This window comes from Notothenia coriiceps, unplaced genomic scaffold (assembly GCF_000735185.1).
Source record: "Notothenia coriiceps isolate Sejong01 unplaced genomic scaffold, NC01 NC01_scaffold00036822, whole genome shotgun sequence".
Lineage (NCBI taxonomy): Eukaryota > Metazoa > Chordata > Actinopteri > Perciformes > Nototheniidae > Notothenia > Notothenia coriiceps.
This window is the reverse complement of record NW_011369523.1, coordinates 66,484-82,069: the sequence shown is the minus strand read 5'-3', so window position 1 is coordinate 82,069 and position 15,586 is coordinate 66,484. Positions and strand designations below refer to the sequence as shown.

The 15,586-nt window shown below is 41.8% G+C and overlaps 1 protein-coding gene across 4 annotated transcripts in view; it reads right to left on the bottom strand.

Annotated features, from left to right (window-relative positions):
* Window positions 1-15,586, bottom strand: part of LOC104964185 (potassium voltage-gated channel subfamily C member 1-like) — a 53,840-nt gene that overhangs the window by 16,035 nt on the left and 22,219 nt on the right. For all 4 annotated transcript variants that reach the window (XM_010792909.1, XM_010792910.1, XM_010792907.1 and 1 more), the window contains exons 3-4: window positions 1,509-2,490; window positions 37-231 (exon numbers count right to left, since the gene is read on the bottom strand). In XM_010792909.1, coding sequence (XP_010791211.1) covers window positions 37-231; window positions 1,509-2,490 — 1,177 coding nt within the window. The remainder of the gene's footprint in view (window positions 1-36; window positions 232-1,508; window positions 2,491-15,586) is intronic.

The window sequence follows — 15,586 nt, the reverse complement described above, 5'->3', positions numbered from 1 at the left end:
CATGTTTTCGTATTCGTCTCCTGGTGTGAAACGTACCTTTCCGCACATTCCCATCTGTGGCACGGAATTCCCTGGTGTTGAGCAGGAAGCAGGCACGGTCCTGCTGGTAGCGTTCCCGGGTCGGCCCTTGCCCAATGGGACTCCTCTCGTCTGGGCTCAGCACCTGGTCGATGGTGGGACAGTCCTCGTTAGCTAGCGCGGCCGAGGCTGCGTCGCCGTTCTGCTTGGCATCTAGAGAACAGGTGGAAGAAAAATCACATACAGGATCTTCATATGGGAGTTTTATGGGGAAACCATAGAGAAGAGCATAGTGTGTCTTACAGGATGCCACACAGTAAAAATACTCTGTTACCAATGAAAGTCCTGCATTTGAAGTCATCGCTTGAGTTAAAGTGAGTAACTATACTTAGCTAAATTTACTTTAAGCATTAAATGTAAAATGACCCAATGCAGAAAAATAAAAAACTCAATTTTTTTTTAAATAAATCAAAAGAAAATAAATGTCAAACCAATACATTTTTTCTTATATTTGCCAAATTGGGTATTGGTCTTGTGTAAACTGTGGACTAACCTGTCATCAATGAGCATTTTCTAAATAATTTGTTAGGAAAATAGTAACAGCAACAATAATGTACACATTTGCTTGATTGTATATGTTTCCCATCACGCTAAATTGAATCTTTAGGTGTGATATTACTGTAATTCAGCGTGTGTTCTATTGACAAAACAGTAACTTAAGCAATCACTACATGTGTTTACAGTAGGGCTGCACATCGGTAAATCATCAAGCATGTCTAGTGGTAATTAATGTCCATTAATGATTGGGAATGCTAACTGTAGTAACCCACACGTTCACAGAGGCCTTACTATAAAATATGTTACTAGCACTCTTGGAGCCAGTTGTCAAATCTTTGAGTAATACAACTTCCTACTTAAAAAATCTACTGACACAGCCTACAGGAAACCTTTTTAGTCTGGAGGGAAGCCAGGCAGACGGGAGGTAGTAAAAGCACTGATGAAACCAATATTTTCTGTCTCACTGATGACTAAGGCGGTAAAGTAATGCATGTAAAGAGCAAACAAAGCGTTAAATGACCTCCTGATTTTACTGCTAATGCCAGAAAGAATATGTGCAGTCAGCCCAAATTGAGATGCATTAAGCCGTTTTATTGGATAATTGAGTTCATTTTGCTTCAAGTGTTTGTTCTTCACTGACAGATGGGTGCCTTAAGGCCATTTTGGACCAACTAGTTTATCATCAATAACACATGAGTTCTGATGGGCCAGTGATTCCTCTGGGGCGGATCCAAAATCAACTATGCATCCCTTCTTGATAGTACTCTCGCTCGGTCTCTTGCACTCTATCCTTCACTGAACCCCTAAAATGGTCACTCTGCATTCCTAAAACCATCATGAGTAAAATATTTCCCTTGAAACAAGCAAGCCAGATTTCATTGTAAAAGATATTTAAAATAAAAAGACTTAAAGTAAAATAAAAAATATCTCACCTCTGTTACTCTCAATCATTTCTTCTTGGGCAAGAGGACAGTCACCCCCCATGCCTCCAGACTCCATCACTCCACCAAGGACATTTCCCAAGAGCCTTTGCGGTGATGCAGTCGCCATAGCCAGGGCATCTGGTTTGCAGTAGTTGGGGGAGCCTGGTTGTGGTGCTCTTGGGATATGTTTGTTCTTCTTTTTGGGCAGCTTTTGTTTTGCCATAGCCAGAGAGTAGTACATGCCAAAGTTGTTGACAATAACAGGCACAGGCATGGCAATGGTCAGCACACCAGCCAAGGCACACAGGGCGCCCACCAGCATCCCTGACCACGTCTCCGGGTACATATCTCCATAGCCCAGCGTGGTCATGGTCACAACGGCCCACCAAAACCCAATGGGAATGTTCTTGAAGGCGGTGTGGGCGCAGGCGGTTGGGTCGTCTGGGTCTGCGCCAATCCGCTCAGCATAGTAGATCATCGTGGCGAAGATGAGGACACCGAGGGCTAAGAAGATGATCAGCAGGAGGAACTCGTTGGTGCTGGCGCGCAGGGTGTGGCCCAGGACACGGAGACCCACAAAGTGGCGGGTCAGCTTGAAGATTCGTAGGATTCGGACAAACCTGACGACTCGTAGGAACCCCAGGACATCCTTGGCAGCTTTGGAGGACAGACCGCTCAGGCCCACCTCCAGATAGAAAGGCAGGATGGCGATGAAATCGATGATGTTGAGGCTGCTCTTGAAGAACTCAAGCTTGTCTGGGCAGAAGGTGACTCGCAGAATGACCTCAATGGTGAACCAGATGACGCACACGCCCTCCACGTATGTCAACCAGCTGTCGGTCACCACCTCGTATACAATCTCCTCCGTGGTTATGTTGCCCACCGTGACGTTCTCCGTCTTCTTCAGGATGGTGTTGAAGGCCTCATGTGTCTCCATGCAGAAAGTGGAGATGGAGATGAGGATGAAGAACAGGGAGCCAAATGCCACATACTGGAAGAAATAAAGAAATCAGCAAACAAAATGAAATGATAGGAAGAGAAAGCAGAAAAAGGGAAGCAAGCAGAAGGAGAAAGAGTCAGTTGCAAATCAAGAACATTTGGCAAGGCAAAGAGGATAAAGAGAAGCATAGACAAAAATACCTAAAGACAACAGCAGAGACAAACAACTGGTGGATGTGCGACCCTCCTACAGGCACACATGCTACATTCTATACTATTTACAGAAAACTGCTATTTCTCATGTTGTAATGGTCATCTATGTTGAGGTCTTCCCAAAACTTTACACCCATTCTTGATTTTTTACCAACCACAGGGCATGCAGATTTGCCCTGAAAAGGACCTTGGCATAATTTAACCCATTGTGATCAAAGTCCAAAGATAATCAGCCTGATCAAATGATATCTGACAGTCATAAATGATTGTGATGTAGGATGAAGCTATGAAAATACATGTGCTGTCAGTCTAATGTCTCATCGTGTGCCATGTGAAATTATTATAAATTAATCCAATTATTAATAGTACTATGTGTTTCATTTTAAAATGATCAACTTATTCTCATATTAGCATACTCTGAAAATATAAATAACCATGCCACATACTGTTGGGTTAATAATTAGAGCACTGACCCCTATTAAAGAAAATGGTCTGACCCGAAAATGTAGGGTCTCAGCTCAGATTTCTAAGGCAATAAAGATTTTTTAAAACATGAAATAGGAAGAAAAATGCTTAACAAAAGGAGAGAACATCGCAATAAATGAATGTTAATCCTGAATCCAAAACAGAAAATAAAAAATGGGTTTATAAATGAATAGAATGATACTACTAACTTATCTGTGGTACTCTGCTAGAGAGGACACAGGAGAAGATGGAGGGATGACAAGGGGGAGAAACCTGTTAGGATAGGATCAATGAATAACTGATCATGTGTGTGCTATAGTAGTAAACAAGAGAGGAATACCACACATCAATCCCAGAGCACATTGTGTGGTCCATGTTGTAAAATGAATTGTGCGAAGGTAGGAGACATTCATAAAACATACATGTGTTTCCAGTCTTACAGTACGATGTCAGACCCTGAATAAGAGCCATTGAACTATGCAGGTTATTTGAATATTAAGAAAAACGTGTACGACGCTGTCGTTTCACTACATGCAGTCTCTCCTCCTGCCCCTTCCCTTCATTGATGGTCTGAGTAGCATTTTATTTTCTGAAATGTGTTGATTTTCCTCCTGATAATCTGAAATGTGGGGTTTAGCAAAATACATTTAAACAACGTTTCATGTTTGAAAGTCGTGAATAATCCAAACAAATTGAGGCATTACATCTATATAACTGCAGAAATAAATAATCTATCCACCTCCAATCGTAGGAGTCATTTCATTAATGTGCTTAGGAGATCAAGAATTTTGTGTCAAAGCTTTTAAATATCTTCGTTGTAAATTGTAAAGCTTATGCTGCCTTCGCCAATGTACAGTTATTGTAACCGAATAAAGGAAACAAATAATATTGAAGGTCCTGTTTCAGAGTCAATGTTTTAATTGGGATGCCTCTAACCCCCTCCATATAGTAGGAGTATGGTTTTAGTAAATCTTCTACAAGTGGCATCAATTTGATACTATGTCTTACAGCTACTGTATACGTTCGCTTATCTAATTTAAAAAGCCTCTCCTCTGTGGTAAATCATCGGGACAGAGTACAACAAAATAAGCTGTTGTATTCTAAATGACTTTTAGGTTCGTTTGCTTTTTCAGAGCTCAAAGACAATTTTCCTTAGCATTGACCATCAGTGTGATCTTTTCCCAGGTTATTATTCTACCGTAGCCCCTTTACTTGCCATCTCATGAGAGCAGTTTGATAACACCAGTGTGTGTATGAAAACAGCACAGTTTCTCCATCTGTTACAAGCCCTGCAGTGTATTTATAGAAGCATAACTTTGAGCTTTATCAAATGAATAATAAAACAGACATGGCCTCAAGAGCAAAAGAGAAAGGTAATTCATACTTGAGTGGCACCCATATATAAGAAGCCTGAGTGCCTTCAGTGTATAATGCGTGTCTGTCAATGTGTATTTTCGACGTTATGCACTTAAGCAATATCAAACACAACATACTTAAAGCCTTAAACTAAGCAAATGAAACAGTTTAGGTTATTTTTTCTGAAGAAGGTCTCGCTTTTCTTTCTCTCAGCTTTCCTTTGAGTTGAAAATTGGATGAGTGTCTACACATTTGTTCTCCAAGTGCCTTCATGACAGAAATGGACTAAGTAGAAGACTCTGAGGCGCCGCATTTATTGAGGAGATTAGTTGACGAGCGTTTAGCCAAAGAAGTGACCTTCCAGGAAAGTCAGTGTGTAGTGTAAGTCAATATCCAATGTGTATAAACGTATAGGTTGTTTTAGTATCTATATAAGGTGCAATTAAAACACAAAAATTACAACATCTTTTCAAGGACTACCTCTGTAAACTGGACAGTTTGAAAACGTACATTATCAGGTTGCTCCAGTTTTTTCCTTTACCCTCAATAACCCCAAATCTCTCCCGCCTTTTTCCCTGTCCTTCTCTGTCTACGTTATGTAGACACTAGATGGTGTCTGACCTACTTTCTCAGACTGCAGGGCTCTTCCCCTCTGTATCATGAACACACACAGACTGAGGTTCTTAATCACCCTCCTCCTTCCACCCCTATACCAGCCCCCGGTCCTGGGGAAGCAGGATAGCCCCGGTGGGACCTGCTCTGGATGCCCCCTCACTCGCTAAACTCAGACAACCTTCAGATGTACAAATCAGAGCATGGAGGAGAGTTTTTCCCTGAAGTGATACGCACTTATTTTTCCTACAGTTGCTTTTATTCCTTACAATCACATTAATAAAGGTTAATCTCAAGATTAGCAGCACGCTTACGAAGGGATGAAATGGAGAAATATCCCCAAAGTGAGTTTTTGAATGCTTTGTTAGACCTTCACTATGGATAAAAACACAAGTGGAAGAACTGCAGTGGCATCTTAACTTATCTAAGTAGGCTACACAGGTGGAGACACAGGAGGGGGTGGACAGGTGGGAGGGACACCAGACGATGCGGATCGTAGAGAAGCATAAAGGGAAAAGTTGAAGCAATCCACCAGAAAGGACAGAGCGCGATGAAAGTCAGAGGAGGTGAGGGCCGAAAGACTAAATCTGGAGCATAATTCAAACGGAGAATAACTTTTACTAAGGTGAATTACCGTTCTGATAAAAGTGATTTTATCTAAAGTGATGTGGCTGTCACGCAAAGACAGCAACAACAGAATACATATTGATAAATCCCTCCTCTGTTGCTCTCCCTGAGGTTTCTCCCATTTGTTCCCCTTCAAACTGTGGGTTTTTTCTCTGGAAGTTTTTCCTTGTACGATGTGAGGGTCTAAGGATAGAGGGTGTTGTTTTTCTCATACTGATATTCTGAACAAACTGTGCTGTTGTATTTGCACTGTTTCAGTCTCAGGCTGTAGGCTATTTTTATTATATGAACAGCACTTTGGCTCGACCAAAAATCGTTTATAAATGTGCTATATAAATAAAACTTGATTTGATTTGATTTGATAAGAATGAGACAAACTAAAACAACTATCAGGAGACTTAAGGCTAATAGGATATGACAGGCCTTATAAGTAACTTCTGTCAACAAAAGGGGCATAGGAAGTACTTTGTGTATTCTCCTTACATATAATACATTGTAAGAACCACAGTATATTGAAATGAATACATATGACTCAAAGCTACAGTTAGTAAGATGTGCTATAATATCAAATATATCCATTTAATGACAAGAATGGGATCGTGGGAAAATGTCACCTTTATCCTGGCCAAAATCATTTCGATTCACAATATTATCCTAAGTGGACTAAAATAAATAGATGCGCTCAAAATAATATATTCGCGAACAAATCAAATTCATATGTAGTTCAGCCTAGTGTTCATAAGGCTCATCTAAAACTCAAAACATCTTGGCAGGTCTGTTTTCAATGTTTGCCATCTGATCAAAAAATCAATGTGGGGTCATGAGAAAGATCTATAAAGTAAAGATTAATCTAAGAGGAAGGCTTTGACTATATTTCATCTAGACCATTGTATCATTTTAAATAAACACAGATACATTTCCACAACAATTAGCCCTGATCTATTATTTTTCACTAAATGAACATACTCCCACACTGAAAGCGTTCTTCTCTTGTCTGGCTTGTACAGTGTGATGAGCGAACACACGAGAGATTTGTGATGAAACCGCCAAGCCTCCTCTGATTTGCAGATCGGCCCTCGTTCTCTAAATTACACTTTGGTGTCAGGTGGAAACTCTGGTGGGAAATCCTTAACACACAGGAAATAACACACATCTGTATGTCAACCTCACAGCCTGAGACTGAAACAGTGAACTCCTCAACGACGGTTAGACTGAAAGATTGACTCACCAATGACAGCGTACCTATTTAACGGAAATAAATACAGGTCTTAAAGGGCACACATCAACACTAGGCTTAACATCATGCTAAGTGAAGCTTTAACCTAACGTACTGTACTATAATTCCATTACTTTGACCACGCTGTACAATACAATACTGCCGGTGATGAAACAAAGGTTCATTCATGGTTTCAGTAATTAAATGATGCAGTAGTTCACAATGGCAGAGCACAGTTGATTACACATTGAATCAATATTGATCAATGCAACACAGCAGTCAGTCCTTTTTAAATATGCAGCAGCATGTCAAGCAGTGTGACCAGGAAGCACCCCCCCCACACACACACACTGCTAAGAAATGTAACCTTAAGCCACACATCAGGTGTAGATGAGTGTGTGTGTGTGTGTGTACTGTATGTGCCTGTGTTCACATGTGGTGGCGTTATTGCCGGGGCTCAAGTGTGTGTGTGTGTGTGTGTGTGTGTGTGTGTGTGTGTGTGTGTGTCTGTCTGTTTCCCTCTCTGTGCCTCATCCTCTTTCTCTCGCTCTCATAGGCCACCTTTTGTCTCCATGCAAAAACTAAAATTCCTCCAGGCCTCTGCCCACACACACACACACACACACACACACACACACACACACACACACACACACACACACACACACACACACACACACGCATTCCTAAGCCAGGCAACAATGAGGTCTTTGTGTTGCACGTCGCCCGTGTTTTCATTTCATTTTTTATTGCTTTTGAACTCCTTGCATGGAGAATTTAATCATCTCTCCGTCGGTTCTGAAAAGAATTTTCTTTGTTTGACGGCTGGTAGTCAGGGAGGCCGGCAGCTGCGGTGTGTGTTCCCATAAGGCACGCACACATACACGCACGCACGCACGCATGCACACACACACACACACGCACGCACGCACGCACACACACACACACACACACGCACACAAACTCACAAACTCACACATACACACACACACACACACACACACACCATGATTCGAGGACAAAAGGGACTGCAGGTTTTCAAAGGCACCTAACTTTACTTTTGTTTTCTCTCCTATCATCAACTTGTCNCCCCCCCCACACACACACACTGCTAAGAAATGTAACCTTAAGCCACACATCAGGTGTAGATGAGTGTGTGTGTGTGTGTGTGTGTGTGTGTGTGTGTGTGTGTGTGTGTGTGTGTGTGTGTGTGTGTGTGTGTGTGTGTGTGTGTGTGTGTGTGTGTGTGTGTGTGTGTGTGTGTGTGTGTGTGTGTGTGTGTGTGTGTGTGTGTGGACATGACTCACAATGTGAGACAAACAGCCTATGGGCACAGGAGGTGTGTGTGCGCACGCTTGCTGATCTCAGATAGTGAGAGGAAACTGCATGAGCTCTGCATTGAGGCGATGGAGAGGGATGAGTGGAGACAGAAAGCGAAATGTAGAGGAAGATGATAAAAGGAGGAGTAGCAATCTGTCACTTCACACTTATTTATCTCCTCGAGCACTTTGTGTCTGTTCTCTCCCTCCATCACTCTCCTCGCTGCGTCATGAAGGTATGCATGTGGACGGGCGTATGAATATATGATTCGGAGGCACAGTGTATCGTTTGAATCCCCTACAGTAAACGCCTGACACCTGCAGTCCAATGACCTTCAAGGCCCAATAGAGTCTCCCCTCGCTCTCCAGACTCTGAAATTAGATTTTCAAAGATCATCAACATAAATTGAAAAGAGCCGGAGTCGGAGACGGAGAGACAAAGAGAGAGAAGCAAATGAGAAAGTGCTTCTGGAGAGAGAGAGAGGGAGAGAGAGAGAGAGAAAGGAAGTTGATGATAGAGAGCGTTTGATTGTGTTTCGACGGATGAATGAGGAAGAGCGAGTGAAGGAATGGAGGTAGAGCAGATGAAAAGACGAGCACAGGAGAGAATACAATGACGTGAACCAATCAAGGGGAGAGAGCAGGGGCACCGGAGAGAGTGAGAGTGCAATAAAGAGATAGAGAAGAAGAAAGGAGGAGGTGTTGGGAGAGCATGAATGTAAACGATATAACCACGGAGAGATGCTCGGCGGCGATGTCAGCCCTGCAGGCGTTTTGCATGCACGGCGGCGCTCTTCCTTAACGGGACCCTAGTGGCGCTGTGTTTACTGCGGCAGCATCCAGGAGAGCTTTATCATTACAGTATTACCACAGCCCTGCCTGGCTCTCTGTCACCATGACAACCACTGCGTTAGCCTCTGCTTTCAGGCACCAAGGACAGGACTAAGCCAAATACTGCTCCTACAGCTGGCATACAGGCTGAGTGTGGAGGAGCAGAGATGCGATTGTGAGATGGAAGATTAACATTCAAGATGTTGGGGGGGCTTTGTGACCTTGACAGAGATTTCGAGACAAATAAAGGGCCGTGCTTCTGATTAACAGATCTTTGGTTCTGATGTTCTGATGGGGATGTTTGATAAGCATTAATATGACGATCAACGTCAGTCTTTCCCATGAAGGCAAAGCTAATGGGGGACCATTGCTGAGTCAGCAACGATAAGAAGACATTGAAGGATGATGTGAAATTGGCACGTGAATGAGGCATGACGTCTAAGCGATTTGAAATACAGAACGTGTTCCTGAAGGGCAACCCGAGCACTGGGTTAGACTTGCACGGGGGAAGATGAATCTATTATCTTAGGTGAACGGCTGCGGCCATCGCTCAGAGACGTTTAAAGTAGCCACTTAGCGTGCAGTGTGAGTATAACCTTGGGTGGGTTTACGGGAATAGCCTTCGCTTTACTATCGTCATCATCCCTGTTGTCATCATCGCCATTATATTCGGAGAAACAGGGCAGTAAAACACTCTTGAACAAGACAAAGAGAATAGCTAAAATGTCAGAAGAGTTCGCTCTCGGGACATGGCGTGTGAAACGGACCAGCGGAAACCCCGAGTGGAAAGGCAGAGAGAGAGAGAGCGGTTCAGAAAACATGTCTTTCAGTTTTTTAACTGCTGCATTTTCTCTCAGTGTTGAATTATGAATTACTTTAGTGGCTTTCAGTCGTTTATGATCCCCTACCCCAAGGCGTCCTCATGTGAGTTAGAGTTATCCTGGCGTGGTCCATGAAACGTGTCGAAGAGTGTTAATCACAGCGACAGTGTTCAGGGCGTCATATCGCATGAAGTCCATTAATTACAATTAGCACATGGAAAGCAATAGGGCTAAACTGAATGTATTTGTTTATTACATTCAAAGCTAGTATTGACGTTTTTTTTAGAATAAACCTATGTCTGACGAAAATAATTCAGTATAACTGGCACTTTATTTTGTTGGATCGTTATCAGCAACCTTAAGGTGCCAAGCTGTTTATTTCTTCAACATTTACTTATGGAATGCCAAGTGAAAGCAGATTCATATTGGATACATTTCTTTGAAATTTAGTATAAAAATGTTATCTGGTGCAGTATATTGCTGATAAACCGCCCTGTTACTGAAGTTACCTGCCTCACTTTAAGAGCGTCAAACAGCAGAACAAACAGTATTTGGACTGCAGGGGAAATGTTGCTTTTGAAAACAAATGTGGACTAAAAGCCAATATATTTCATAAGATAAAAACATTTTGGGCATGATAACATGTATCTGTTATCAATAGATTTTGACAGAGTTTTAGAAAGTCAAGATTGGAATCTAATCCTACAAATTGTATAATGTTATTCATATTTGTGTAGGAGAATAAGGTAGGTGGAGCCCAAAATAAGAGCAAAAAGTAGAGGTAATGTTGGACTTACATTCATCAAATGGACACAAACAAATAAATAATGAAGTTGCTTCATGAGTGTAAATGGGCAGCTGTTTGCTAACCTGAGTGTTTGTTGTATTGACTTAAAAGCTAATAATGATGTCATTGCTTGGTTGTGCATTACATTTACAGTGATATAACATCTTACAAATCTTCAAATTCAAGGAGCTGTCATGTTCAAATGTTGGGAATTTTACCAGAAAATACCTTGACTAATGGATATTGGCATGAATCTGCAGCAGCATTCTCTTGGTACTACATTAACATGTCAGACATTTTGATTCTGGTTGCTCTACCATTGCAGAACAGTGAAGATCAACAAGGTGCAATGCTCTGGTGACCGCTCATTATAAAGAGCGGATCCATGACAGCTGATAACAACAGACTCACAAAAGAAAGAAGGTAATATCAGAGGAGAGATCACATTCTTGTGGTCCTCCTCCCCTATTCCTGTCCTACAGGAACGTCTCGCCTCAAGGGAAATCCAATTGACTTTGGTGGAGGAGGACGTTAGTGTCCGAGACAAGACAGGCAGTAAAAGACTGTGAGACCCTGTTAGGGGTCACTGAACACGGGACGCTGCGGGATAATGAAGGGCAAGACAGGCGAGGCGTGGAGAAAGGGTGGGACTGGAAGAAGTAAAGGGACGTTACGGGATTGCTGCATGTGTTGCAATGGGCGAAACACATCAGGCTCATCAAACAGCTGAATGTAGCAGGAGATGAATAAGGAGGAGCGACAGAGGTTAGAAGGAGTATAGGCTCTGAACTACGAGATATAATTAGCTTGTGCTCGGGGTAATCCTCGGATATACTTTATTTTCTAAATGTTAGAAACACTGACTCTGAGGTTAGGGCTCTTGGAAGTGATCCTGGTCAAATTTAAATCATCAAACAGACTTCCGTTTCAGACATTCCCTGAATGACTCAACTCCTTGACACGCTACAGTCGAATCGAGCTCACACACACACACACACACACACACACACACACACACACACACACACACACACACACACACACACACACACACACACACACACACACACACACACACACACACACACACACTAAATCCATACACTGCTCTCCAGTCGTCACAGTGTTGTATCAGCTCTGCAGCGTTCAGGTACCCTCCATTTCATTCCTGCTGCAGTCCTTTCAAACCTTTCTGAAGACAAACAAACACTGTGTGGAGGTGAGTGAACTGTACACGTGTCACTTGCTTTGTATTCGGTTCGGATTACTGCAGCATGCTATGTACATTGGTCCTTTGCGACGCAGCATCCCCCCCCCCTTCCTTTTCAGCAGATCCTCCCTTTTTCTTGCCTTACCAACCTGTTTTTCTCAATCTTCGTATCGTTCGAGACACGCAAAGCAAGTTTAACAAAGCTTTCCTTGTTCTAATAGCTGTTTTGATTGATTGCCTCCCCCTCCCCCTCTCTCCCTCTGTGCTTCAGTCAAAATCTGTAATCTACCTCATAGCCCCACCATAAAAAAAAAGGAAATCAAATGAGACAATCACAAAGGCCTATTTGGTAAACAAGAGCACTACACATATTAAACTGTCAACCATTCAATGTCGAGTTGCCCATTAAGTTTAACAGAAACAAATTGAAAGTTTGAGAGAATGATCTCAACAAATAGGACATTCTGATACATTTGCATCCAGATCCACTCTCAAATCCGACCGTTACTCACTTCTCTCGATCATGTTTCTATTTAGAGGAGTCATTCGCTCTGCCTCCACTCCACTGCCACTTGGACAGGAGGGACAATCACGAGGAAGCAGATGGTCACACAGGAATTGTCCCAGTGACGTCCTCCAATGTAATTTTCCAAGGGAATGAGCAGCGATACATTTTGACTGTTTGGGTGCCAAAGGGTAACGACTGAACGCCTGATCAAGAAAACTGTCTCAGGAGAGAGAAGGAAATCATTTTCCAAACATAAATGCAAAATATCCTGCATGGAGATTATTCATTATAAGGGTGTGATGCTTTATTTATGATTGTTAACTGCAAGTTGGTTTTGAGTGTTTGATGGATTACATGAGCAATTTCATAACATCACTTTATGGTTTATGTATCAATTGAGAAGATAATCTGCAGATTAACTGTTAATAATTATCTTTAGAATCTAGGTGTAGTCATGGACTCTGACCTGAGCTTCAACAGTCACATTAAAACAGTTAGCAAATCAGCCTACTATCACCTAAAGAATATATCTAGGATTAAAAGACTAATGTCACAGCAGGATTTGGAAAAACTTGTCCATGCTTTTATCTTCAGTAGACTGGACTACTGCAATGGTGTCTTCACAGGTCTCACTAAAAAATCTATTAGAAAGCTGCGGCTAATTCAGAACGCCGCTGCTCGAGTCCTCACTGACACTGAGAAAGTGGATCACTCCTGTTCTGAAGTCTTTACACTGGCTTCCTGTGTGTCAAATAATTGATTTCAAAATACTGCTGCTGGTTTATAAAGCTTTGAATGGTTTAGGCCCAAAATACATTTCGGACCTCCTGCTAAATTATGAACCATCCAGATCTCTCAGGTCTTCAGGGACTGGTCAGCTGTCTGTCCCCAGAGTCAGAACTAAACATGGAGAAGCAGCGTTCAGTTATTATGCTCCAAATATCTGGAACAAACTCCCAGAAACCTGCAGGTCCGCTGCAACTCTGACTACTTTTAAATCCAGGCTGAAGACTTATCTTTTTGCCGCTGCTTTTAATTGAACCATTCATATCTTAAACTGCACTGTAACTTTTATCCATGTATTTTTTTTCTTTTAATGTTTATTTTATTATCTTTGCTTTTTAATAACTGATTTTAAATGCCATTTTCGTAATGTCTTTCATTTTTTGTAAAGCACCTTGAATTGCCTTGTGTTGAAAGGTGCTATATAAATAAACTTGCCTTGCCTTGCCTTTAGTCCCGGCCCTAGAAGAAGTTGGACATGCTCTCAAATTAGGTATTTTTTTCAATTCAAAAGATTACAAACTGCTCAGCCACCTTATTTCTGTAACCCTAATTATTTGAAGACATTTTTTATATTTTGTTATCATTTAATACAGAGATAGAGCTGCAAAGATTAGTCAACCAATCGACAGATCAGTAGAAAAATACTCTATAAACTATTTTAGTAATCAATTAATCGTTAATGTAATTTTTTTTGTTTTATTATTTAAAATCATTGAATATTGCTGGGTTTTGGAATGATTAAACATTTGTTAAGATGACAATGGACATTGAGAAACTGGCACTTTTAACTATTCATTTTATAGACCAAACAATTATTGGGGAAAATATGTGGAAGTTTAAGGAAATGAGGTGAAGCCCTACTGAAAAGTTCCAATCATGTTCTGGTTTCTAAATGTCAAATGTTATTTTGTTATGATAATTAAAAGCAAATTGAACATATCCCCTTTGGTTCAGGGAACTTTCCTAGTTTTCTGTATTAAAAACTGAAAAAACTGATATTAAATATCTTAAATGTACACATTTTGCTCCATAAATGTGATGACTGATTGGAAAACTTGCTTGCAATATTATCTGCCAGCTAATGAACTCTCACGTTGTTGGTTTATGTCTTCATTAAAGGCATGTATTTGGGACGCTGCCCTGTGTGAGAGCGATCTGCGGGGTTACATGCGGAGGCGTGTCACATGAAGTGATTTATCAGCGTGCTGTAAGTGCGAGTGCTCAGCTGAATGCTTTATGGGCGGCTACACTTACAGAGTATGGGCCAGTGTGTAAAGGTGAGCGCACTGAAACTGATTTATGTTCAGCCAGGTGTTCAAGGGGGTCAAATGTGAGATGCATGTTGTGAGTGGGTAAATGTGTTTCTGTACCACAGTAAGTCTCTCTGTAGTTACACTTTGTGCTGATTATTGCTTATGAATTATTGACTCTCTTAATGCAGCGATGGGACTCATGATTCAGCATGCAATTAAATCTATTTTCTCCCTTTATTATGAGCACACTGTGTACTTGTTTGTTTACACACATGGTTGTGCATGTGGTGGCCTGAGCGACTATAGTACACAATACACTGTTCTCTCGTGTGATTTGACAAGATTTGCCCCATTTAGATAATTCAGGCTCCCACAACTGTAGTCGGCTCTGGCGCCGTGGGAGATCTCCACGATGCAAATTCTAGAGCATAAAGGCGAAATGTCCGGGGTTTACCACAAGGTCCGACTAATTGACTGTGAGTACAGCCTTGCGGAGCGCTGATTCAGCACTTAACCAGCATGGCTAAATGGACTGAGGCAGAGGAGGAAGATGGCTGGGATTTACATGGGCGTAATTTCCACTGGGGACAGGGGGGACATGTCCCCCCCCACTTTTCAAAATCCCATTTGTGTGCCCCCCACTTTTGAAATGTGTTTATTATTATTTTTGTACTCAAGCGGTCATCGTCACGGAGGAGCGGTGAGCGGAGCAAAACACACACTTCAGGTTAGAATATCACACGTAGCTATTTTAATTACCTCTCAAACTAACGTAACTAGTTATAGATATGTTTAGTTTTACTGTCGGGTCCGGGCCCGGCACCACGAGGGGGCAAAAGGGGGCATTGCCCCCTCAGTTGTATTCTTTGCCCCCTCATTTTGAGCATCATTCATCCATCAAAAAGTACAATAAATGTCACAATTATTAAATAACTTTAAATAATTATTTTCCCAAATACACGTTACTATGTTTGGATCAGATATGTGGGCAGGCAGTCAAGCAACGTGTAAAANGAGAGAGAGAGAGAGAGAGAGAGAGAGAGAGACAGAGAGAGAGAGAGAGAGAGACAGAGAGTTACGTGGGTTGTTGTTAGCATCTGGTGCTAGCTCGGAGCTAACGGAGATTAGAAGGTGTTTCAACAAT